We start from the raw sequence: 24,351 nt of genomic DNA, 5'->3' as shown, positions 1-24,351 counted from the left end.
AGGAGGAGAGCCTGTGGAAGTCAGCCTCGGGGGCCGGGCCACGGCTGGAGAGCAGGTGGGCCTGGCTCCCCCCACCAACCTCCCTCCAACTTAACAGTCATGGAGTCTTCCCTGTTTGCCTTCTATAATCAATTTCTTGCCCTTGGTGACTTTCCCTCCCCTCCTTCTTTACCTGCCTTTCATTTTCTCTCTTATTTCTAATAAGCAAGTAAACAAAACAAAAAGGTGGGACCAGAACAGACTTTTTTTTTTTTTTTAAACTGAGAGGGACCCTAAGGATATCTATTCTAACCTCTTAAATGTCTCAGATGAGAAATCTGATACTCTGATTCAGGGACCTGGCCAAGGTACCTGGGTAACCAGAAGCAAAGCCCAACAGGCTTTCCACACCACTGCATGCTCCCACCCCAGCTCCCAGGCATCCTCTACTGTCCCAGCATGTAGGGACACTCTCCAGGGGAGTCTCATGCAGCCCCAGAAGCTGGCTGTCAGCTCTCCTGTTAGTGTTGATTTCTGTAGTATTTAGCACCAGAAATATTTGCACTAGTATATTCCACAAAGTAAGCATCACTAGAGAAGAATGGTAAGGTTCAACCAGGAGGACCAAGCCTCCTTTGCCTCCAGTGGGAAGCCTCACTCCAGGGATGATCTATCTGTGCATCATCTGCTGAGTGAAGGAACACAAGTCCTCGTCTGTTAGCAAGAGAAGGCTTAGTGAGTCTCAAGACCCACTCAGGGGCCAGGGATATGATAAGAGGGCAGCATCTGGTTCATGTCCAAAGTCAAGAATGGGGAAGACCCTTGGCCATGCCTCTCTACTCCAAGTGGCCTCCACAAGCAGGCCACTGTCACTCGGTCCAGGAGGGGATCAGGTGAGGATGACATGGATGGGAGGTCAGTCTGGGTGACGTGGAGCTCCCAGCAAAGTTCACCGGGGGGCGGGGGGGAGGTGGCATCTGCATCCAGCCACACCCTGAGAGCTGCTCTAGCATGTTTTTTTAAACTGAATTTTGGTGGGGAGGTGTGAGAACGGGGTGGACTGCGGCGGCCACGCTGGCTGATGGGATGTCATTTTAAGACTCATTTAACCACATTAAGCGCTTTGAAAATAAATAGATAAACAGACCTTGGCCAGCACTTCCTGGGTATGCAAAGAGGCTGGGGATGGGGAACAAGACCAAATGCACCCTGTGGGCCGAAAGTCACCTCAGACGCTTCGCACGGTGACAGAGGCACCAAGAAGGAGAGGAATGTCCCACGGGACCCACGCGTGCACAGGCCCACGAGCCCCCAGGGGCAGCTGCCCCGAGGAGGGCCCCCCTGGCCTCCCAGGGTGCCATGGAGAACCACACAGCACAGTGAGCCCACACTGGGAGAATCGAAACATGGCAGACCCTGAAGCGGCCAGAGATGAACAGGCACCTCTCATTTCTCAGGAGACTGAAACAGCACTTCGTTCCTCTACTCTTCAGAGAGGCAGCCGCTTACAGTGGACGTGACCAAGACGTGTCCCCATGGCCAGCACAGCGGTGGGCCTATGCAGCCTGACTTCGGTCTCCTTCATGGCTCCTTATTCCCAAAGGAACTAGCTTCTCCCCTTAGGCCAGGATGCCTCCGCGCCCCGTGTTGAAAGCCTCGCCTGTTCCTCATTCCCAGCTGCCCCCACCCCCGGCCTCCAACCCCTTCCCATGCCCCCATCTTCCCAGGCTATCAGTGACCGTGAGGTTCTAGAAACACAGCCTGTGAGATGGAAGCTACGCAGGGTCTGTGCTGGGGAGACTCTCCGGGGTCTGTTTTGGCAGCAACAGGAGCCTTGGAGCCTCACATCTAACCAGAAGACCCTTCCCCCTCAAGGCCCTCCCTCCATGGACAGCTTTTCCTCACACCTTGCTCAACACTAGACTGCATCCATAGCTCATCCTGCAAGAGCAGGCCCAGAAGAGACCCAGGGCTTGAGGCAGAAAGACAGGTGGGATAATGGCCATAGGACAGCAAAGGGTTCCTCTGATGTGGTCGATCCACCAAGCTCTCCTCAACAGTCCTCAGGGTTGGGAGGCCCGCACAGCGCCAGACCCACACCAAACTCCGGGTCCCCTCCCAGCCCAGCTGAGTGGCCTCACTGATTCCCCGACTCCCAACTGAGGCTGGCAGTCCTGACACAGCTCTTTTCCATTTGAATAAAAACATTTGTTGGTCTTTAAAAAAAAAAAAAAAAAAAAAAAAAAGGAAGCAAAACCACAAACACAGGATTTAGTCCTGAACCCCACAGGGATGCCCGTGCTGCAGCTGACCAGGCCGTTCAAGCCACCCACAGCCCCTCACGCTGGTAGGGCAGGGCCCAGGCCAGAGCCCCCCGGCCCCTTCCCACCCCAAGGCTCCCGGGGGGCGAAGGCCGGTCTGTTAGGGAGCTCTGTGCTTGGGGTGAGCTGAGAGGGTCCTGTCTTCTCTCCAGCAGGAGGGCTCCATGGGGCCAGGCCGTTGCCTTCCAGGGGCATTTCGTGGTCATGCGTTCAGGAGGCCCAGGGATCTGCCCCTGTTACAGGCTTCGACAGCAGCGGCCAGGACCCCAGCCCAGAAGCCTCATTCTCTCTCCCTGGTCAGGGCTCCATCCTCATTAAGATGCCAAGCCTGTGGCCGTGGCCACACGGTGGATGCCTCCCGGAGAAGCCTCGGCCCCTCCCCCACCCCAGCCCACAAAAGCGATTTTTCAGCCCCTGAGCGTTCACAGCAAGCTCAGAGGCAGATGCATCAATCCTTCCAGGGGCTGGAAACGTGAGGAGAATGCCAAGGGGCCGGTGCAGGTGCCAAATAGATTCTCCCCTGCCGGCTCATGCCCAGTCCATGGCCTCGCTCTCTGAAATAAGCACTGCCCCACACTGTCGCTAGTCCTGGCTTCCTTCCTTGGCAGTGAGGTTTCCCTGGGACGTGCGAGAAGCCCAGAAGGTCGGGGCTGAGGATCTAGGGCAGGCAGGACGAGAAACAGATGACACAGAGGGGCACATCTTATAATGACCTACGAGGAACGAAGTCTCCTGCTATTGGAACCCTGCTGTGTCCACATTCACAGGCAACATGGGGGGTGTTCCCTATGCCCCCAAACTCCCCGAAAGGCCTGAATGTGGGAGGTGAGGCCAAGGAGTCTTTCCAGTGAGGAAAAGGTGGGAGGCAGTGCCTTGACATGGAGGGTTCAAATTTCAGCTTTTTCTTCTGTGGTTAAGTCCAGAACGTCCAGTTCTTGATGTTCAGAGAATAGATGGCACATCTCTTTCCAACTGAGGAAGGAACTTGAGCATGGTTTACACCCAAGACGGATGTGGTCCATTGTCACCATGGTTTTGGGTCACGTCGTTTTTCCAGTGTTTAGTGGTAGACGCCCTCGTTTACTTCCAAAAGCATCAGGACTCTACTTTCTAGAACGGACAAATTGGAGAATTGCCTTGAAGTGGAGGAAAGGAGGAAGGCATGGAGCAATAGTCAGTGGAGATGTGAGGCATTCCAGAGGCCCCCGGGGCCGGTGTTACTTCCTGCTGCCTCCTGAGTGCAGTGGACGAGGTCAGCCCATGCACCTGTGCAGACCTCGGGGGGCAGGGGAGGGTAGCGCACCTGTGCAGGCGCTGATTTGCACTGCACCCCATCTCCTCCCGTCCCGGCTTAAAGACCATCTCTGCGTCATCAAGGTCTTCAGCCCTGAAAAGCCAGAGCCGGAGAACCATGGGCCCCAGCTTCAGTCAAAGGGAACTTACATTTGTGTTCATAAGATTTAAGATTTTCTGAGTTGTTGTTATAGTCTTATGGTTTCTGTATCAGCAGTTTCTCTCTGTATTAGAGAAGGTATCTCTCTGTGGATATAGATAGATAGATAGTTAGATATATAAATATATATATATATTCGCCAAACTGCCTTACAGGGTTTTTTCTTTCACTTTTTTTTTCAGTGTTGTATGTGTAGCAGGCACTTGAGTTTATATGAAGATGTTCGCTTCAGTCAGGATGGAAGAAAGGAGTGTGAGGTGGACGAGGGGCAATGTGAGGCCAGGAGAGGGAAGCCACAGAGTATGCGTCCGTGACCGCCAGCTGCCACTAGCCGAGGATGTCCAGGTAGATGGGGGCAGCTTTCCCCAAAGCGTGGAGGACTTTGTAGATCTCCTTGATGTTCAGCCGCTGCTGGGGCTCCCTCTGCCAGCACCCTAGCATGACATCGTACACCTCTTTGGGGCAGACCCGGGGCCGCTCCAGCACACGACCTTGAGTGATGCACTCGATGACCTGAAAATAATGAGAAGAACCAGGACATTAACATCCAAAGCCCCCCTGGGCCCCGGGACTCCCACCCAGCAGCAGGCAGCGACTTCATGAAGGAGTTTCAGTGCAGAGCCGGGGTGCCCATCTGCACAGGCGTCAGGCTGGCTGGAGACAGCACAGAGTCTCTCATCTGTCCTGGACAGGCTGCCGGCTGGCCGTGCCCACCGTTGCCCTTTGTGCCCCATCTCTTGGGCCAGGCCTTCATGGTCTCCCCCACGCACTCTAGCCTTTACTTGACTCCTCCTCTCTAGTCCTGAATCTCATCTGGATGCCACACGATTCGTTGCCACTTAGCAGTGGGGATTGGCATCTGACCTGTGCCTCCCCTCTTATGGGCCTGGGTGACTTTGAGAACCCCTTGAAGGAACTCTGCACTATCCCCGGCCCCTCCACGCCTCCCTCCCCTTAGCTCCCATCTCCTGGCCAGCTCCCCTCTGGCTCCCAGCCTCTGTGCATAGCACCAGGCTTCCCTCTATGCTGCCATGTGGTTCCGTTTCTCGGCGAGGCCCCTCCTCCCCTGCTCTTTGCACTAACCCATTTATTTGGCTTCTGTTAAAGTCTTTCACATCAGGACTACTGCTCGATTCACTGCCGCCCAGCTCTGTGGCCAGCACAAGTCAGTGAACCTGACCTCAGCACCCTCATCTAGAAGAGGGGGATCCAATGTGTGCCTTGACTACCTCCTGCATAGTCATAAGGTCCAAATGAAGCCAAGGGCACAAAGCATGGCCTGACATACCACAGGGGAGGCCCTAAGGAGGAGTAGGAAGAAAACAAATAACGTAGGGCTGGACCAACCCCACCTGGTCATGTAAGGACCAAGTCTGTAATCTGTGATTCATTTCCAATTTCTCAAAGGCACTTCCTTGCTGACATTGAACATGTGACTTTTCACGTTTTCATCTTCCTGGTCTTGGATTGGTTTTTAACGTCTCCCTAACTCGATCACTATGAAACCTTGGGCAACTTACCCCAAACTCCAGCTTCCTCGTTTAGAGATGGGTTGTAATGATAAAATACACGGATTCATTCCACTTGAGTACCCCCAGTGTCTTTGCCCCCATGAGTCTGTGTTTAGTTGGGCAAGAGAAGTGCCTTTTGTCTCCTTTATCTCCTCATGCTGCCCCCAACAGCGCCCTGTCTGGGGTGTTGTCTCATGTCCCTCTGACCCAAGGACAGCATGTCAAGCCCCCGATGTGTCAGCACTTGCCTGGTCCGATTCACCCTGGGGTCAGTGCCGGCCCAAGAGGCTTGTTTCTGTGCCAGCCCGATCGGTCTCCAGCTACTCAAATTCTCTGTTCTTATTAGAGCCCTGTTTCCACACTCCATTACCTTCACCTCCACGAGAAGGGACCCCGCTCAAACTGCAGCAGCTGTTTACGCTGCGAACAAAAGCACTCGCTAGTGTCTCCTCCAGTGTGGGGCTCACTGGGTTGTCAACCTCCATAAAGAAACCCATGATCAGTGGCTAACAGTACTTGGCTGCTCTGGGCTGTGGAGTGGGACAGGTGGCTGGGGGCAGAAAGCCCACCTTCCAGGCCAACACCTCACCAAACTGTGTTAGAAATGATTGGAAGGAAACACCTTGTTGGCTACTATGAGCGGGCTTGGGTCTCCAGGGCAGATGTGCTACCAACACCACAAGCACCCTCCTTCCAGATCCCCTTTTCAGTGGGGCCACGAGACTACATGGAGGCTGTGGTCAGGCTGTGTATACTCGTGTGTACACATGTTTATGCAGGAGTAGGTACGTGCATGTACACGGGTACGTATAGGCATGCATGCATGGACGTGCATGCATGCTTGCGTGTGTGTACGTGTGTGTTAACTACCAATCCCACACCCCAAGAAAACAGCAACAATTTTCTTTAAAACACTGCAACAAATGGGTTCCGATATATACTCTTTTGTTTTTTAAGGTCATTAAAACGTTTTGTCCTACTTTGGGAAATGTGGTCAAGACTCATTCAGCTTGTGATTGATGAGATACTACAGATTTAAAGAAGTGTCTTCTTTTCAGTCTCTGAAACTCCCCGGTTAAGGCACAGGAAAGCAAAGAGGAATACAGCTCTCAAAAACAAAGATATTTTCTCGAATATTCAGATAAGATTGCAATATTAAAAGGCCCTTGTGTTCATGTTTTTGTAGAAAACAGAAGACCATAAAAATAAATTGCAATCTCTTATAGGTCTGCTTGATTGGGAATCCGAGCCCATTCCTGTCTATTAATATACTGAATTCTCCAGGGCAACATGAGTCTGGTCAGACATAAATGAGAACCATCCTGACTGGCTTTGGAGGCAGGAGTCCTGTGGCCATGGCCCATGCCTTCTCCATGCTGCAGAAGCTCCCATCTGAGTCTCTGGCCAGTCCTCTGCAGAACTCCAAGCAGTTCCCTTCCCTTTGCCCTGAATCTCAACAGGTATTCATGTGGAAAGTACTGAGTTAATACAGCTGAAGTGCTTAGAAAAGTACCTGGCACTAAATGTTAGCGATTATGAAAATTTGATTACTGGTATTCTTCTTATTATTATAAATCAAAATTATAAAAGCATATAATGTGTTAATTATGATGATGTTGTTTCCTCTGATGAGCGCTTTTATTCCTGGAGGTCCACACACAGCTCTATCAATAATGTGAAATGTGCCTACCCCATCCACCATCCTCTGCCCATCCCAGGCCTGGCAGGCCTAAAACCTTTGGGAATCCAGACTCTTTGGGTGTTTCCACAAGATGGCACAATTGAAAAACTCAGAGTTGTTCTTTGTTTTCATGTTCTGTCTTAGTGAGACGTTTGTGATTTTTAAGTGTCACAGCACAAACAGGACCAAGACTCGCAAATCCATTTAGACATCTGATTTCATGCTCTCTTGACAATTACACCACACTTCCTACAGCTCTAATGTTTTTCCTACTAAGAAGCTCTCCCCTCTTGCTTATACCTATATTTGCCCTGCTAGCTCCAAACACTGCCTCATGTTTTGTATACTAGGTCCAAATCCTGGCCCGAGATAACTCCTATCAGCCTTCCCCCAAATGGAGGTTCCCCTCTACCCCCCTTCTGTACCTCTGTGTTTGAGAGCTGGAACCACGGTTGCTTTCCATAGGTGAAGATCTCCCAAAGGATCACCCCAAAGCTCCACACGTCGCTCTCCGTAGTGAACTTCCGGTACATGATGCTTTCAGGGGGCATCCAACGGATGGGGAGCATGGTGTGTCCTCCCACCTAAAAGGGATCAAGACAGAGGCACACACAGAGTGACCAGATGGCCAGAATCAGTCATTACCTGTCTGCACTCTTTGTAAGTAGATGCACTCTCGATGCCTCTTATTCTATGATAACCACAACCTGAACTTGATGCAACTGGTGTCAGAGTCTCAGTGGAGGTACTGACATCCATGATCTACAATACTGGAAGCAGCTAGAGTAGCAATGAGAGATAATCCCTAATGGAAGGTGGGTTCCTTGGCATGGAGTATAATGAAAGATCACAAGATGATTTGGGGTAGGAAAGGTTTTAGAATCTGGTACTACAGTGAACCTAACCTTGAAAGGAGATCCAGAGGGAAGTCAGCAGAATCAATGAGGGAGGCCATCAAGTACCTGAGTATTTTTAGACATGGGGTTGGACTCCTTGGCCAAGGTGGTTAAAGCACAGTATTATCCAAGGGCATCTAATCTGTAGAACCATGACTTTACCTTCTATCTGACAATCCTGAACTTCTCACTGTAACTTATGTCTCAGTGTTTCAAGGGAAGGGAACAGGAAGTTCCAAATGTACGGAAGACCACATGCTCATAAGAAATCAGGTGGACCGAAAGAGAATTTATGACAGTTCTTAGTAACATCTCAAAGGCCAGTGAGAAAAGTCTCTTTTAAAATAGCCTACGGAGACCCATCTGTGGGTCTACAGATCTGACAGTCAAGGATGAGAGGAAGTGACTGACATTCAGGGTACCCTTTCCTGAGAAAACATTAGGGAAATCCTCATGGCCCAGCAGGCTAGAGGTATTAACATAAGTGGAAGAAAATTCACAGCATGTTTTAAAACTCAGGAACTCACTGCATCATTAGCAAATAGAACATCAGAAATGGGAACTTCTGGCTCATACATAGAATTTTGTTGTTAGAAAAGTGCTTGCCATTGATAGAAACAGCTCTCTATAAATGCCCTGATAAACTATTAATTAGAAGTTCTCTATGGTGGGTCAGTTGGAAGGGATAAGGACAATGAACACTTAAGAATGACTTATTGGAAAATGGGCAATCTTATTTCTAAAAAGCAAAATGCTGTTTGCTTTATCCACTTGAAATATTTTAGAAGATAAATGATGATAAGGATGTGCAGAAGCTGTTTTCAACCTGGGATTTTTATAATCAAGACAGCTCTGTGTCATGTGTAAAGACAAATGAAGGGGTTTCTTTCAGACAAGCAAAGACTCAGAAAGTTGACCACTCACAGCTTTTCAGAAAATAAAGAAGCAAAAATTAATTGAGGATTGCTCCAGAAAAACAGAAAAAAAGAATCTAAAATAGACAATGACTGGGAACGTAACAAATAAAGTAGAGCATGTAAGTCACAAAAACGCAATTTAAATCTAAATGGTGGTTGCTAATTTGGTAGTAAAATGTAATACAATTACTAATAAAGTCTTCTTGTAAAGTAGAGATATAAAGTAAATAATAATACTAATAATGCTAAGAGTACTATGACTGCAATTATTAACACTACTTCTCTGGAATGAAACCTTCAGATAATTTCAGCCATAGGTACATAGGAATAGGAAGAGAAATCATTAAAAGCCTGGCAAAGGCTTTGTCTTTTAGGGAGGGAAATCAAGTTTACAGTCATCAACTTTTGATTACAAGAGTTTCAATTTAAATTTGCTTGCTAAAATTTTTAAGTGCCTCCTAGACGAATAGAAATAGTACATATAGCTTCTAAACCAGTTTTTAGAAAAGAAAAGCAAAAATCTCTAACCAATACCAAAAAGATGACAAAAAAGAGGAATGGGCTAAAGATGTTGAAGGCACACTATGAAAAAGAAGTTTAAATAATATCTTTGTATATAATTTATGTCTTTTATACAAAGATAATAATATTTCTGTAATAATTTGCATATTATATAGACACTATATACAAATGGGTTATACTGCCTCTTAAATAAGAGAAAATTTATGTTAAAAAATCAAGATGTGTGTTATTTAGAAAAGATGTGTAGAAGAGCAGAAAATATTAAAAATGAAAGAATGCAAAAATACAAAAGGAAAAACGAATATATATTAAATATGTATATTTGATATACATAATATATGATTTAAATGTATAATATCAAATATATAAAATGCTGACAATTAAAAACATGTGGAAAAAAATTTAGAATGCCAAGAATTAAAAGGAGAAAAAGTAATTTACATCATATTTCAAGATGGCAAAATTCAGCATTATTATAATATAGCAACAAAAATACAAAGACTAAAAATAGGATATAAACCAAAGGAAACTGACAAAACTACCATTATAATGGAAAATCAAAACACTTCTTTCACAAACGGACAGGTCAAGAAGACAAGATAAATGAAGATACATTTTAAAAATATAGATAACGAGTTTTAATTGATAGATATGAGTATGGCAATTGTGTGTCTTTCAGCCTCCCTAAAAAGTTGAAAATTATTTTCAATTATCTGAAACAATAAAACCAATCACATATAATACCTCAAAGGAAAGCTGAAATGCCAAGATAAAAACCACAGTAAACATAAAATAAAAATGAGAAACATTTTCTGTGCCAAATAGAAGTTCACAACAAAAGAAAAATTTTTTTAAAAGTTTCCCTTTGGGCAATTAAAAAACTATTTGGTAAAGGAATAATTGAAAATTAAATGTAAAACTATTTATTATGATAATTAAATTTGTATTCATTGAAACCTATGAAATATAGCTAAAGTAATTTTGTTAATTATAACATGTAAGGACTTATTTTTAAAATAGTTAATAAATTAAAATATGATTCAACAACAAAGGTAGTAAAGACCAACATGACAATAGAAAGAAAGAGGAAATACATAATAAAGATAAAATGAGGAATTGGTATAAAAGAAAGCAAAGCAAAACAACCAACCAAAAGAGGAAAAAATTTAAAAGGAGACTTATCTACACAATTAATTAATTGGTAGTCCTTTAAAAGTAATATAACTCTTTGGCAAGGTTAATAAAAGACAGAGAGGAGACAAATGTAAAATGTTAACAATATTACAAGAAATTTGAAAACAAAGATGTCATAATTGATTTACTAGAAAAAATTAATGAAAAAAGAGAGAAGTAGAAAATTCAAACACAAAAAAACAATTACAATTGTAGTAAAAATTCTATACATTAAAAAAGTACAAGGTCCAGATGATTTTCGGGAGTAAGTTCTACTAAAATGTTTGATCCTATTTATACTTTCCCAAAGCCAAAAATAAAAAATAAAAAAGTTAGAAACTTTCCCAATTGACTTTCTGTGATTTGAATACTTCTGATGATAAAATCAGTCAAACATAGCATATAGCCTTAAATACATGAGTATAACCATAGATATTTTATCTATATATGTGTAAAATTATCTGTTATATTCATAACATTAATGAATAAAATATTATATTGAATCAGCAAGATATTACAAGAACTCCATATTATAACTCAGTAAGATTTATAATAGAAATGCAAGAATCCCTCAGCCTTAAGAAATCTAGTGTTTAATTCCCTAAAGAGGTAGAAGAAAATCCATCCTTCCAAAAGATGCCAAAATTTTCCAACACATTTTCCTGATTAAAAGCCCAAATTCATTAGTAATAGAAGGTAACTTCCTTTATCTAAGACACTGACTATTATACGTGCTAATAAAACTTTAGAAGCACAGAAAAGTATCTTCTATCACTGATTTTACAGAATACCATTGAGATGGTCCTAGCCAATGCAATAAAGCAAAAATAAAAACAAGGTAGAAACATTGAAAAAGAAGAGTCAAAAACCATTGCATGCATATGATTAAGACTTACTCAAGGTATTTAACTAAAAAGCAATTAGAATCATTATACAATTTAATAAGCCACCCAGATATAAAATGAACCTACAAAAATCAAACTATCCCTATACACCAGTAGTAACAAATTCAATGGCAAATAAGATTGTTTGTATAATAGCAACAAAAAAAATTATAACTCCTAGGCATAAACCTTAGCAGAAAATGTACAAGTTCTAGTTAAAGAAAAGTATTGAAAACATAAAAGAAGATCTTAATATATGGAAAGATATGTCATTTCCTTGAATAGGAAGACTCGATGACATAAATCTCCCATTCCTCCCTCAAATTAGTCTGCAAATTCAACACAATCTAAACGAAAACCCCAATGGAATGATGTATGGAAATTGACAGAATGATACCAAAATTTGTCTAGAGGAATAAATACTTGATAAAAACAAAGGTATATTTGAAATAGAACAACAGGGGAGATTTACTCTATCAGATTGCAAAACATATTATCAAACTACAGGAATGGGCACACTGTGTTATTGGCATAAATATAGACAAATTTCATCGATCAATGGAACAAAATAGAGAGTCCAGAGGCAGACCCATGTATAATATCAGAATTTAATATATGAAATGATGGGTTAGTAATCAAAGTGTTGGGACAATGAACTATTCATTTGAAAAGTACACTTAGATACCTACCTCACACCATATACAAAAATCATTTCCAGATGGATTAAAGAGCTAAACATAAAAACAAAACAATAATAATATTAGAAGAAAACTTAGAAAAGTATCTGTATAACTCAGGAGAAGAAGGCCTTCCTAAATAAGACACATGTTCAAGAAGCCATAAAGGATAGGATTTTAGCGATACAACTTGTAAAAACCAAACACTTTTTGCATGGCAAAATACAAAATAAGTATAGTTAAAAGACAAATGACAGAGGAAATATTTGCAATATATGTAACAAAGAATTAAAATCCATATATCATAAAGTGTTCCTTTAGTTTTAAAAAGCAAACCGACCAAAAAAAAAAAAAATGAGGAAAGGGTAGACCAGATGATCCACAAAAGGGCTACAAATGAGCACAAACATATGAAGAGATGCCAATTAAAACAACAAAGAGACACATTTTTGAATGTCATATGGGAAAAATTGAAAAGACTGATACTATCTAGTGCCTGAAAATGTACGAGGATAGAGTTATTCTCAGGTGTCCTTGCTAACTTATCTGCAGGCAGCTTGGCAGTCTGTCCACACTGAAGATGCTGAGTGCCTTTTAACTCAGTAATTTTACTTCTAGGAGTCTTAGAAAATATTTGCTCCTATAAGCAAAAAAAATTGGTTGAAGGGGATGCTTATTTCATTGTTTTTAAGGGCAACAATTTGTCCATCACTATACATATATTTGTAGTAGTTAAAAGAAATATAGTGGAGTAAGTGTAGTGATATGTAAGTAGGTCTAGGATACATTAAATGAAAACACAAGACATTAAAAATATATATATTAGTATTCTAATTCATGTAGAAATGTGTCTACATAAGCAAATACATTAAAAGGGAATAATGCATAAGTCTGTAAATGCATAGAAAAAGATCCAGAAATAGAGTCATTAAACTAATGTTTCCTCTGGAGAAGGAAATGAGAGTGAGTACTGACCAAAGAGAAAATACCACCTTTTTACTATATGTATTTCTATGCTGTTTATAATTTCATCATGATCATGTGTCACACTTAAAATGTTTAAAAACTATAAAAGGAAAAAAGTTAACATCTGAGTAAAGGAAAACCAGTGGACCTAATTTCTGTAAGTTCAGTATCAAAAGATGATGTTCTGTAAAGAAAAAGTACGTTTGTGTTAGAATTTTGTAGAATAGCTTATTTGACCTGGTTTCTTGATGAAAAAAATAAAATACAGAAACATTCCTCTTTATGAAAAATTTCAAGTCATGGATTCCTCCAAACTGATGCTGGTGTTTGCCTCATTTAATGATTTTATACTCAATACAGAAGAGGTATTCCAGACTGAAATCTCCAAATCTACAAAGAGGGAGTAATTCTAGTGTGCTGGTGTAAACCTTGATGAGTTTAAGTGTCTGGGAATAAAAGTATTAGAAGGGTATTAACTGACTACAGGGACCCCACTAACAAAAATTTTATCAAGATGTTCACCATCAATGTGGGTGAAATTTATCAGGCGTTCCCCTGGAAGTGGACTAAAATATTTCAAGAGGTCAGTAACATAACAAAAAGAGCAATAAATTGGGAGTCAGAAGCACTGGGTTGTGATGTGACCTAAGACAAGCACTCAACCTCTTTTTCAATGTTCTCATCTTCAACATAGGAATCAAGCAATGCCCCTGCTTAAAGTAAGATGAGGTATGCAAAATACCACTGAGTATTGTTAAATGCAAAAGTATACACATAAAGTGCAATGACTATTCACTATGTATGTCCTTACATGCTCATGGGCGGCATAACAAACCTAATTTCCTGGTTTCTATATTCCCATAAAGACCCACCTAGCCTACACTGATTTTCCTCCAGGAAAAAAAAAAATCTACATCCTTCTTCCACATCAGAGAGAGCTAGTCTGGGAAAGCTAGTGGTTAAATCCTTCACTGGCAAGAAATATTGACAAATAGTCCCATATGGTAAAACCTAATCAGACAAGCAATGGGCTGACATGATAATCTTCATAAGAATAATGCCAATGAATGCACACTGAATACCAGCCACACATCCTTCATTTAATCCCATCCTATGTGATCGAATTCCCTATTATCCCCATTTCACAGATGAAAATAAGGTAACTTGCCCAGCCACTGCCTGAGAAATACTAGCTAATGATCCAAACTCCCGTGTTACATTAAAGACCCGAAGGCTGAGCTTTGAAACAGGAAACATACAGGAAAAAGGCAAAAATTCTAAGAAATGATTCTGGAAAGAAAACAAGTACTTGGAGATCTTTGGATTACACTACCTTGGATGCCATCTTCCACCATCTGTATTATCATGGATCCCCGTGTTGTCAGCCTGGTCATCCATCATAACATTGTTTTTCACCTAAGGCATTAGCAGGCACTGATGATTACAGCCCAGACCCAATATTCCATTAGCGGCTACAGAAGGGTGGCATTCTAATTCTAGCATCCCCTCTGCATACACTCGCTGAAAACCTTCTATAAGTAAAAAAGTTCCCTCATTAACTATTTGATTATACAGATAACACTTCATATGGAAAATGCCTGGCCCTCTCCCTTTATTTATCAGTGCTCAGAATAATGAATTCATTCCCTAGCATCCTCCAGAGGTGACCAGTAAGAGGTTTGGTTTAACTTGGTTTGGTTTGGTTTGGTTCTGACAAGTATTATTGACTCCTGTATGTGCATGTTTGTGGGGGGCGCGGGGGGGCCAGTATGTCTTTCAACACATTGAAGTGTTTCAACTTACTGTAATTGCTCTTGTTGCTGCGTACTGTTCCATCTTTGGCCAGTGGCAGCCTCTTAAAGTTGCTGACTCTCACATAACCCCAGTAGTCTTTGATAGCATCCTTGCTTCTGACATGAAAAAAATATTACAGGCTCATCTTGTACCTTTGTTGCCCCAGCCCTAGAAGTGGTCATTTCTCCAAGGAGCCCCGGATCCTTTGGGTGGACAATGGGATATTTAGAGACTACACTATGGATGCCAGGAGAGTTAATTGCTATTGGGTTGGTCATTATTTCTAGGTGTTTATAATGGAAGTAGCAAGGAAAAACTTTTAAAAGAAAATACATTATGAGTTCATATTGATTTTTCCAACTCAAATTTAGGATTACAGAGCTTTTACTTAACCTCTTTGATTTTGTATCAGTATTTTTCCCTATGCTGAGAATCTTGAGTTTTAAATTAGTAATATTATGTAGTTGCTTTATCCTAATATATGTTTATAAAATACATATAATATACTTAATATACAGTTAGGCTTATGTGTTTCATTTTGCTTTTTATTTTGAAGAATTGGTTTAATTCTACAAATTGAAATGTTTATAATGATGTGAAAACTGTCCCATGGTTTCAAAGCTAAAACCAACAAAGTACACCAAATCCAAGTCTGATACCATCTCTGTCCACTCTCCCTACTGTGATCTCCTCCCTCCCTATAGGTAACCATTTCTTTTGGTTTGATTTTAGTTTATTCTTCCATTGTTTTTAACATAAGAAAATACAGGTTATATTCATTTTCTTCATTCTCTTAGATAAAAAGTAACGTACCTGTTGTGTACTTTACTTTTGTTCGCTAGGGTATTTGTTCCTTTTACAGTTCTCTAGGACCCCACCGAGCGTGACCATGCCACAGTTTGTCTAGCCAGCCCCCGACTGATAGGACTCAAGTGTTTCCACCTTTTTATTATTGTCAATAGGGAAGGTGCACTTTTTACATATATCTTGGGTGACTCCTCACCCCATAAAGAATAATAGCCTAGAATTCCTATTCAGTGTAACATGCAAGATGTCTGCAGTGCCCATTGAAGTGGTTCCAATCCAGGATCCACATAATTTGGAGACACATGAAGTTTTTCCAGTGGGTACCCAGGCAAGGAAAGCGTTGAAGGATTTCACTGATCCTAAACCCCCATATGGATTTTTTTTTCTAACATTGACTGAGCACTCACTGTGGCAAAGCAATCCCCCTTCCCAACTGTGCACACACGTGTACACTTGCCACCTCCAGAGGAAATACAAGCCTCTCACTCATCCTAAATCTCAGGGGAGAAAACCTACCGAGTACAAACAAATAAACGCTATGAAATACTAGTACGGGTGTTGAAAATGAATGTCTCTAAGAGGCTGGAAAGCAAATCCTTTTGGCGTCGAGTCGTTTCCAATTCTTTTCAAACAATTGAAGGGGGACAGACCTAAAAGAATGATCAGCTAAGCGGAGATTAAAAAGAAATTTTGACAAGAGGCCAATATGAGAGGGGCGCCTGGTGGTTTAGTCATTAAGCATCTGCCTTCGGCTCAGGTCAGGATCCCAGGGTCCTGGGATCGAGCCCCGCATCGGGCTCCCTGCTCGGTGGGGAGTCTGCTTCTCCCTCTCCCTCTGCCCCTGCTTGTGTTCCCTCTCTCGCTGTGTCTTTCTGTCAAATAAATAAAATCTTAAAAAAAAAAGAGGCCAATATGAGATTTTAGGCAAAAGACCTAACAACAGTTCAAAGAATTGAGTCACATTGCAATAACAAAACTCCTTCCTTTCCATCTATTAGTTTAGTGTAAATAATGTTTCTCAGTTCTTAGAGTTATATAAATAAAAAACAGGAATAGAATTGATCCTGAACCTTCTTACTTTAGCAATAAATAATATGCATTATGGACTAATGGAAAAATATGAGATGCATTTCCAAAAATCTCATACTTCTTTTCATTCGTATTCATCAAAGTTGTGCTATAAATGCATTATTTTGATCTGCTGCCTACTTCTGTGTATTGCTAATAATTGTAATGATAACTCAATCCCAAAACTGTTACCATCTAGGAACTAATGGTTATCAGACATTAAAAATTAAATTTAAATATTCATACATATTTTTGTCACACTAAATTATGATAGAGTGGCCAATAAAAGGCTTTCATGCATAAAAATATAATACATAAGGAAGGAACTTGGTAGGGTAACTGGAATGAAAACATAAATTCAGGAAGAAGAAGGAACCCTGTAAAACTGACTGTTTAAGCCCTTGTTCATGTGTTTAATAGATGATGTATCAAATTGCTCTGGTATTTAAAGTTCATTAGATACATTACAGAAGTGATGTATTTTTTTTTTAATGCCAATATTTACAATAGTCTGGAAATGGCATCGTTTGCAACTATTTGAAATTACATTGAAGATTTTATATAGCAACTTACAAGGTGCAGGGGACACGTATAGGTGAGTTTTCAAAATTCTTTTAGGGGCATCAAAGGTTTGAAAACCACAGGTCCAGAGCCTGAGCCCCTAGCGGTGTGAAGTTTGGAGTCTTGTCTCTGCCTCAATTCTCTCCTCAGGGCGGTATCCCACTCACCTCGTCCGCAGTATAAGGGGAGAGGATGCAAAAGGTGGAAGCAAGAGCCGCCGCCTCACCTCCAGCCCGGGGTGCCTGCCGAAAACCCCCAAGCCCCACTCCTTTAAGTCCTGAGCCCTTGCTGCCCACCCTGCCCTGGGGGCCAGGAGTGGTGTGACTGAAGGCATGAAGAGCTGAAGGAGGATCTCAGGCCCCATTTCCAAGGAGGGCAGGATGTCCCGCTGCACAGAGCTCTTCTGGGGGGTGTCTTCCCGCCCCTCTCCCCACAGCCACCTCTCCTCTCCCGTCCTCCCCGAACAAGGCACTGTCTTGCTCTTTTCCACAGAGAGACACCCACTCCCCTGCAGGCAGAGGAATCCCACCGCTCTGGGTGAAAGAAGAACTCTGAGCTCTAGAAGGCCCCTCAGGTCTCTGCGTCTAATGGCACAGAAAAGGAGGCAGCTGGTGGGTTGCAAAGACCTCACAGAAGCCCGCTTCTCTCCCAGAAGTTCAAAACGGCCATGCTTACGGGACTCTGACAAGGTATAAAGGAGACAAAGTGACCCATATTTCCCAGATAAAGAAACCACGACGCAGCAAAGGTGAGCAAACACGGATTCACAGGGCGCGATATTTCTGGAACAAATGGAAGGATTCAAGCTACCTCCGTAATCCCTAATCTGTATGGGCCAAGTCAAAGTCTGTTAAAGTCCATGAGAAGGGCAGTAGCTTTCTGAAGAGTTGTAAAAGCTTTGCGATGGACATTAATGGCAAAACAGCTTAATCACAAAGATTGCCATTTATCGTCGGTGTCATTTTTTTTTATTTATTCAATTTTAATCTTTCTTGATTGCATGTCTCAGCACATAGAAGAACCTCCATGTGCATTAAGAAAAAGACAGAAAGCTTCACATGTGCACTCTCCAACCCCTGGAAATTCTCCCAGTCTCCCTCAAGCCCCAGTGGCTATGTCTCTTAGCTTCTGCTCTGGTGTCCAAGCGAATCATCAGCCAAGGCTGGTAGTCACCTTGAACATGCCCCCAGCAGTAGGCCAGCAGCCATCACTACAATCTTTAGAATCATTGCCACCCTTGTTCCAGAGGGCCTGGGGTTTTCACACACATGGGCTGCACACAAATACATACACCCATGTATCCGGATGAGGAATGTTTAGACGAACATGTGTGCGTCATTGTGCATGGTAGAGTCATAAATACAAACACAGGCCTGTCAACCATGCCCTGATCACACGTAGCTGGTGAAATCTCCCTTGGAAGCCTCTTGAAATAAATGGCCTAACCGTAGGAGGAAAGATGCAAAGTCCTCCTCAAATGTATCCTGTCTCTAAGACAGCAAAAATAAGTGGTTCCACTCTAAATCAGTTGATTCACTCTGCTGATGGCTTCAAAACTTCAGAAGGACATGACGGTCCTTCCTGAATTAACCCTACTCACTGCCTGCTCCCCCACCGCCGACAGCTGGGTGCTCTTAAAAGCTCCCTCACCACATATGAGGGAGGCCACCAAAGCCTTAGAAATGGCAGTCTGCCCTTGCAGTTCGTCCCCTATTCTACCCACCCACCTCCTGTCCCTGATCCTCTCTCCCCTCATTTTCCCCACTTGGCTGTTCTGAATTTACAGACCCTGTGTTTCCAACCAGCTTTTCACTCCTCTGCCCAGCCCCGTTGGCCCACTCCCCAGACATGCTGCTTTGGTGTGACAGCCTGTCTTCCTTCCAGGGTGCTCTTTGGAGGACCAGCCCTACCTGGTAACTGGACCCACTCCATCTCCCCAAATCCAACATTCATCAGAATCCAGGGCTCCAAAGGAGAGCTTCAATGCTAAAGCTGTACATCAGGAACATACAAAGAGGGAAAGGCCTTGGAAATGACCTCACCTGCCTCCAGGCATGAAAACCTTGGCCGGAAGAGAGGCAATGCCTTGCCCAAGGTCACTAAGAAAAGTAAATGAAATGCAAGTCCCCTAGAGTCTTGTTCTTGTTTTCAGTGTAAACGTATTCCTGGAGAAAAGCATATATACATACAGGGATGCAAATCAAAAATATACGGATTGATTTTTTTTTTTTTAGGATTTCATTTTATTTATTTGACAGAGAGAGACAGCAAGAGAGGGAACACAAGCAGAGGCAGAGGGAGAGGGAGAAGCAGGCTTCCCGTGGAGCAGGGAGCCCGATGCGGGGCTCCATCCCAGGACCCCGGGATCATGACCTGAGCCGAAGGCAGACGCTTAACAACTGAGCCACCCAGGCGCCCCATATATGGATTGAGTCTTACAAATCTTAAATTTCAGCTCTATAGCTTCTTTGTGTTCATCCTGTTGCGTTTAGACTTTGGGTCACCCAGTAGAACTCTGTTTCCCCAGTTGTGTGGGCGAGGCCTTAGGGATGTAATCATCTGAATATTCATCTGATTTAAATCTGATTAAATCTACAACAGGGATGTGCGCAGTCACAAGGGCACGTCTGTCCGTGGCTTCACTCCAGCTATAGAAATTCCATGGATGAAACACTTACATAAGACACTGAGATTTTCTATAGTGACATCAGACTTCTGACTTCATAAAGCAGAGAACTGTTTGTCTTCCTTTTGCCTCCCCTCCTCTTCCTGATATAGTAGGCCATGCTATCACCTTGCTTCTTGTAGACACAGACTGAAGACCTCAGCCCCGGGTCTAGGACGTAGTTGGGATTCTCTGGAGGGAAGGTACAGAGGAAGCTCACAAAGACATCATTATAGCGTGGCTCCCTCTGAGCCAGGCTTTGTGACAGTTTATGCAAAAGGCATCCATTTAGCAGAATCTCAGTGGAATGGCTGTTTCAGACTGAGCCTCTAGCCCCAGGATTAGGAAAAACCCTTGGAGTCTTCCAAAAATACAAGGAGTTTAAGAGCCAAGCTGTTTAGCAGTGTGAGCCTCGAGGATAAATAGGCCCATTGTGATTCTCCCCAACTCTCTTACCTAGAGCTGCATCTGCCAGAAGCAAGTTCTCAGATGGAAGGCCCAGGAACACATACCTTCTATAACTCCCCCTTTTGTTTTCCCCTTTCTAAATCCTGTCTAAATGCTGGCCATCATTCAGACACCTCACTGTCCTTTATTGCGCCCAAGCAATATATATATATAATTTTTTTATAGAGTAGACAGTGCAAGTCCAAAGATGTAGGTTGAAAAATAACTTGCCCTCATTTTCTTTTTACAGATGCCTAGATGTGGAGCCTCCTGGCTGCGCTCAAATCTTCCAGTAGAAACAAACCATCGTGAAGTTATTAGAAGAGCTCAATGCAATGAACAGAGCTGGAGGTCTCACTTCAGCTCAGATCCATGGATCACACTGGATCTAGATGGATCCACCCAAACCCCGAGCACTTGCCAAACATTAATAGGTAAAGGGAAACGGGAGAATAAAGCCTTTTTGTGATAAATCTAGATTCTTAATGTACCCTGCTCAGCTCTGGCTGTTCCCCCAAGGTTTTGATTTAGATTCAGACTTATTTAGCAAACATAAGAAACTCTCTTTCAGACAAGATTGGCTTTGCTCGGTATTTAATGCCAAAAAAAAAAAAACTAAAAAAATATGACTGATATTGAAAATGTGTGTACAGGATAAGGAAACAGACAATCTGAAGGAACAAATGGGCTAATGTATAACTTAGGCAATGCCTTTTACTAGCTAAGCAACCTTAGGGAACTTACTTAACCTTCGAAGACTCACCTTTCTTATGTGTAAAATCATAAACTACGTAGAACATATGTGGAAATTCAGTGAGATATTAAATGAAACAGAAGCATGCAGGGTTTTCGTATATACATGCACATATGTGTATGTGGCATCTTCCAAGGTGCTAATTTCTCAGTGTTTATGTTTACTGTACAGCACTTCTCGTTTTTCCAGAAACTTGGACATTCTGCCCAGTGACCCTTACACCAAGGAGACACTGTTCCTGAATTATGGAGAAGGAAATCTCCATCTCCAGCTCAGAGATGGAATGTCAGCAAGTCCATGGTAGGCAGGGGCCAAGCTAGAAGTGAATCCCTCGCCATACTCTAAATCCTTCTTATGGGTTTTGTGGGTTCAAGATAATTCCACTTCTAAGCACTGGGAACAGGTTTCCAGGATCAGTGGGGCTGCCAACTCGGATCCTTGGACTACTTGGCTGTTTACAAAAGCAGGGTTTCGACACCCAGGAAGAGCAGCTAATGCAAATCCCCGAGTAGACAGGACTGAGCTGGTTAGCATATTCTATGGATGGAGTTCAATGACTTTATTTCCTTTGTTTTAGGCCTCCTGGCAGGAAACAAGAAGGAAAAGCAAGATGATTTGAATTTAAGAAGCAAAGAATGAGACGGGCTCTTTTTCCTCAAAAGGCAGACCGAGCTGTAAATTGTCTCCTCCAGCCATTGGTAACAAAAATGTGCCTCCTATTGACTGAATACCCATCAGCCTGAAGATGATAGCATTGGATTCCTTAATCACAATCCGAGTTTTATGACATCATCTTCCGATCCTGAGCCTTCTGTCCGAGCCCAGTGGTGACCAGAGCTGATTTGTACCAACGGTGGAGAAAGAGCTTTTCCAGGAAGTGACAAAATATTCTCCCTTGCTAGCCGGTGAGATCCCATCTCTAAATAACCTCAGGCCAGGCGCCCACCTCTTAGCTTTGGACGACAAGATGGACTGCTTGGCTTTCTTAATTGAAAACGTTTCTTTCGAATTCCAAGATCCCAAAAGCCCGGCACAGGGGACTGGCCATTTGCAAAGTCTGTGATGCGGACCGCATGCTGTGATCATGGGAGAACCTGCTTGCACAACCCCTGCTGGGGCCCCACATCAGCTGCCCGAGAAGCAGACGGCTGAAAACAGCCTCCATTTGCTGCTCGTGATCTTCATTTACCTCCGAGAGACTTCAGGAGGACTGACAAATGAAAGACTGTTTATAAAACATAGTCAACACTATGAAATGACTCTTGAGGGGCACCTGGGTGGCTCAGTCGATTAAGCGTCTGCCTTCAGCTCAGGTCATGATCTCAGGGTCCTGGGATCAAGCCCCATACCCACTTTGGGCTCCCTGCTCCACAGGGAGTCTGCTTCTCCCTCCCTCTGCTCTTGTGCTCTCACTCTCTCTCTCTCTGTCTCTCTCTCCCTCTCAAATAAATAAATAAAATCTTGAAAAAAAAAAAAAGAAATGACTCTTGACACTGTTAACATAGAGCATTATTTCCTACAATGACAGGGGTGTCTGCCCTGATCTAACACCTGTCACCTTGAGGGGCTGCTTCTTAACTGTGTCTAAAAGACATTTTGCCGGCTGAGGCCTCTCCACATCCCTTATTGTGATGATTCCCACAGTATGACGTGGTCTGTGTATCTTTCATCTCTCTGGGCCACAGATTGGAAGGAGGCAGGTAGCTATGTGTCTGGGCCAGTGGAGAGGTAAACTGAGGCAAGGCCTGATGCCCCTGGCAAAATGCACCTTACACACTCTGCTCAGTGCAAGGGCAAGATGTCCTATTAGAAAAGCTGGTGGGTGCAGAAACAGGTTCCCCTAATGGGAACAGAAGGCAGTGAACCCCTAAGCAGATCTTACAATAGGGGCCCAATAACATCGTGATACACAGACAAACACACAGCCACAAATTCATATAGCCACGTCACTTCAGGAAATCAGCTAAGCTCTCTGAGCCTCAGTTTCCCCATCTGTTGAACATCAATTGCTATCCACCTGCTAAAACGGCCATGAGGATTGAATAAAACAACCCATGTAAAGCATTTAGCGTAGTATACACGTTGGCCAGAACAGGCACCAAGGCTTGCTGCAGCAAATAAATATTTGCAAGAAGCATTCTCTAGAAGAGAATGGGTTTTGGGAATCTCTGTGTGTGCGGGTAGATGGGGGTATTTGGTGGTAGTAAACATTTAGGCTGGATTAGGAAGTAAATTTCCAGCGTCCTTGGCTATAGCTATTTCCATGTAGGCTTACCCTGAGGAAGGAAAAGTCTCCTCCATTTGCACTGCAATAATAAACAAACCAGACCCTTGCCCCCCTCCTGCTCACTCCCTCCACCTGCCCTGTGCCCTTCCGGAAGCATTCACAGTCCCCCAGTTACAGTGCTCTAAGCAGGTAGAACGGATCTGCCAAAAAGGCTCAGCTGTAGCTAGAGGTAAAATCTTCGACTTCTAAACCACTCCAAATTAATCATTCTAGCTGGAGGGAGACGCGAGCCTTTGGGCCCCCCTTTTGTTTTATTAACTGCCAACTGAAAATGCCAGAAGTAGCCAGGGAAGAAGCGCAAAATGGGGGACAGGGAACACTTTGCATATTTTAATTAGTTCAGTAAACAATACATACCACAAGAGAAACCTACCCTCAATGGCTACATCCCGAGGCAAAGGAAAGCGGGAAGAGCACCATGGGACAGGACATAGAAAAACACCCCACTCCTTCCACGAGAGGCTGCCTTATCCAGCTTCTCTGAGCTGAAGCCAAGCTCCCAGTCCACCCGCTAACTAGTCTAGAGCAGGTCCTACCAGGGCCAGGAAAAGCAGACGCTAAGCGCCTTTTCACACACCCAAAGCTTTCTGGAGAATTCAGTGCACCGCTACACCCAACAGAAAGTGGGATTCTTCTTTGAGTCATGAAATAAGACCCTCTAATTCTGAAGGAAGTTTCCTTGGCGCCCGGGAGGAGAGAGCCCTCAGATCACTTGCTGGATCTCTGGCTGGACCACAAATGTGAAAGGGTGGATAAAATCCCCCACCTTCACTTAAAGGTGGGGGCTCGACTTAGAAAACATGGTGGGATGACATTCTCAGGGCAGTCTGCCGATGGATGATAACAGCAGCTGAGGCCCTGTGAACTGCAAAGTAATTAATAAACATAAGTTAGTACCACCATTATTTTTATGCATCACGCGTTCCTAGCTAGCCTGTCCCCTGAGAAATTCTAGGAAAGGGGTATTAATTAACATAGACACACAACC

The 24,351-nt window shown here is 43.4% G+C and overlaps 1 protein-coding gene across 4 annotated transcripts in view; it reads right to left on the bottom strand.

Annotated features, from left to right (window-relative positions):
* Positions 1–1,457: 1,457 nt before the first annotated feature.
* NTRK3 (neurotrophic receptor tyrosine kinase 3) overlaps positions 1,458–24,351 on the bottom strand; it is a 401,430-nt gene continuing 378,536 nt past the window's right edge. For 2 of the 4 annotated variants that reach the window (XM_025893114.2, XM_073882270.1), the window contains 3 exons: positions 12,027–12,068; positions 7,371–7,529; positions 1,458–4,266 (listed from right to left, as the gene is read on the bottom strand). In XM_025893114.2, the coding sequence (XP_025748899.1) occupies positions 4,081–4,266; positions 7,371–7,529; positions 12,027–12,068 (387 nt within the window). In that variant the 3' untranslated portion in view covers positions 1,458–4,080. Of the gene's footprint in view, positions 4,267–7,370; positions 7,530–12,026; positions 12,069–24,351 lie in introns of those variants that run through there. The other 2 variants (XM_025893115.2, XR_012375172.1) reach the window with 2 other exon arrangements.

Source organism: Callorhinus ursinus, unplaced genomic scaffold, assembly GCF_003265705.2.
Source record: "Callorhinus ursinus isolate GAN/ISIS: 27379988/994484 unplaced genomic scaffold, GSC_fseal_2.0 scaffold45, whole genome shotgun sequence".
NCBI lineage: Eukaryota > Metazoa > Chordata > Mammalia > Carnivora > Otariidae > Callorhinus > Callorhinus ursinus.
The sequence above is the reverse complement of the archived record's forward strand: the minus strand, read 5'-3'. Positions and strand labels throughout refer to the sequence as shown.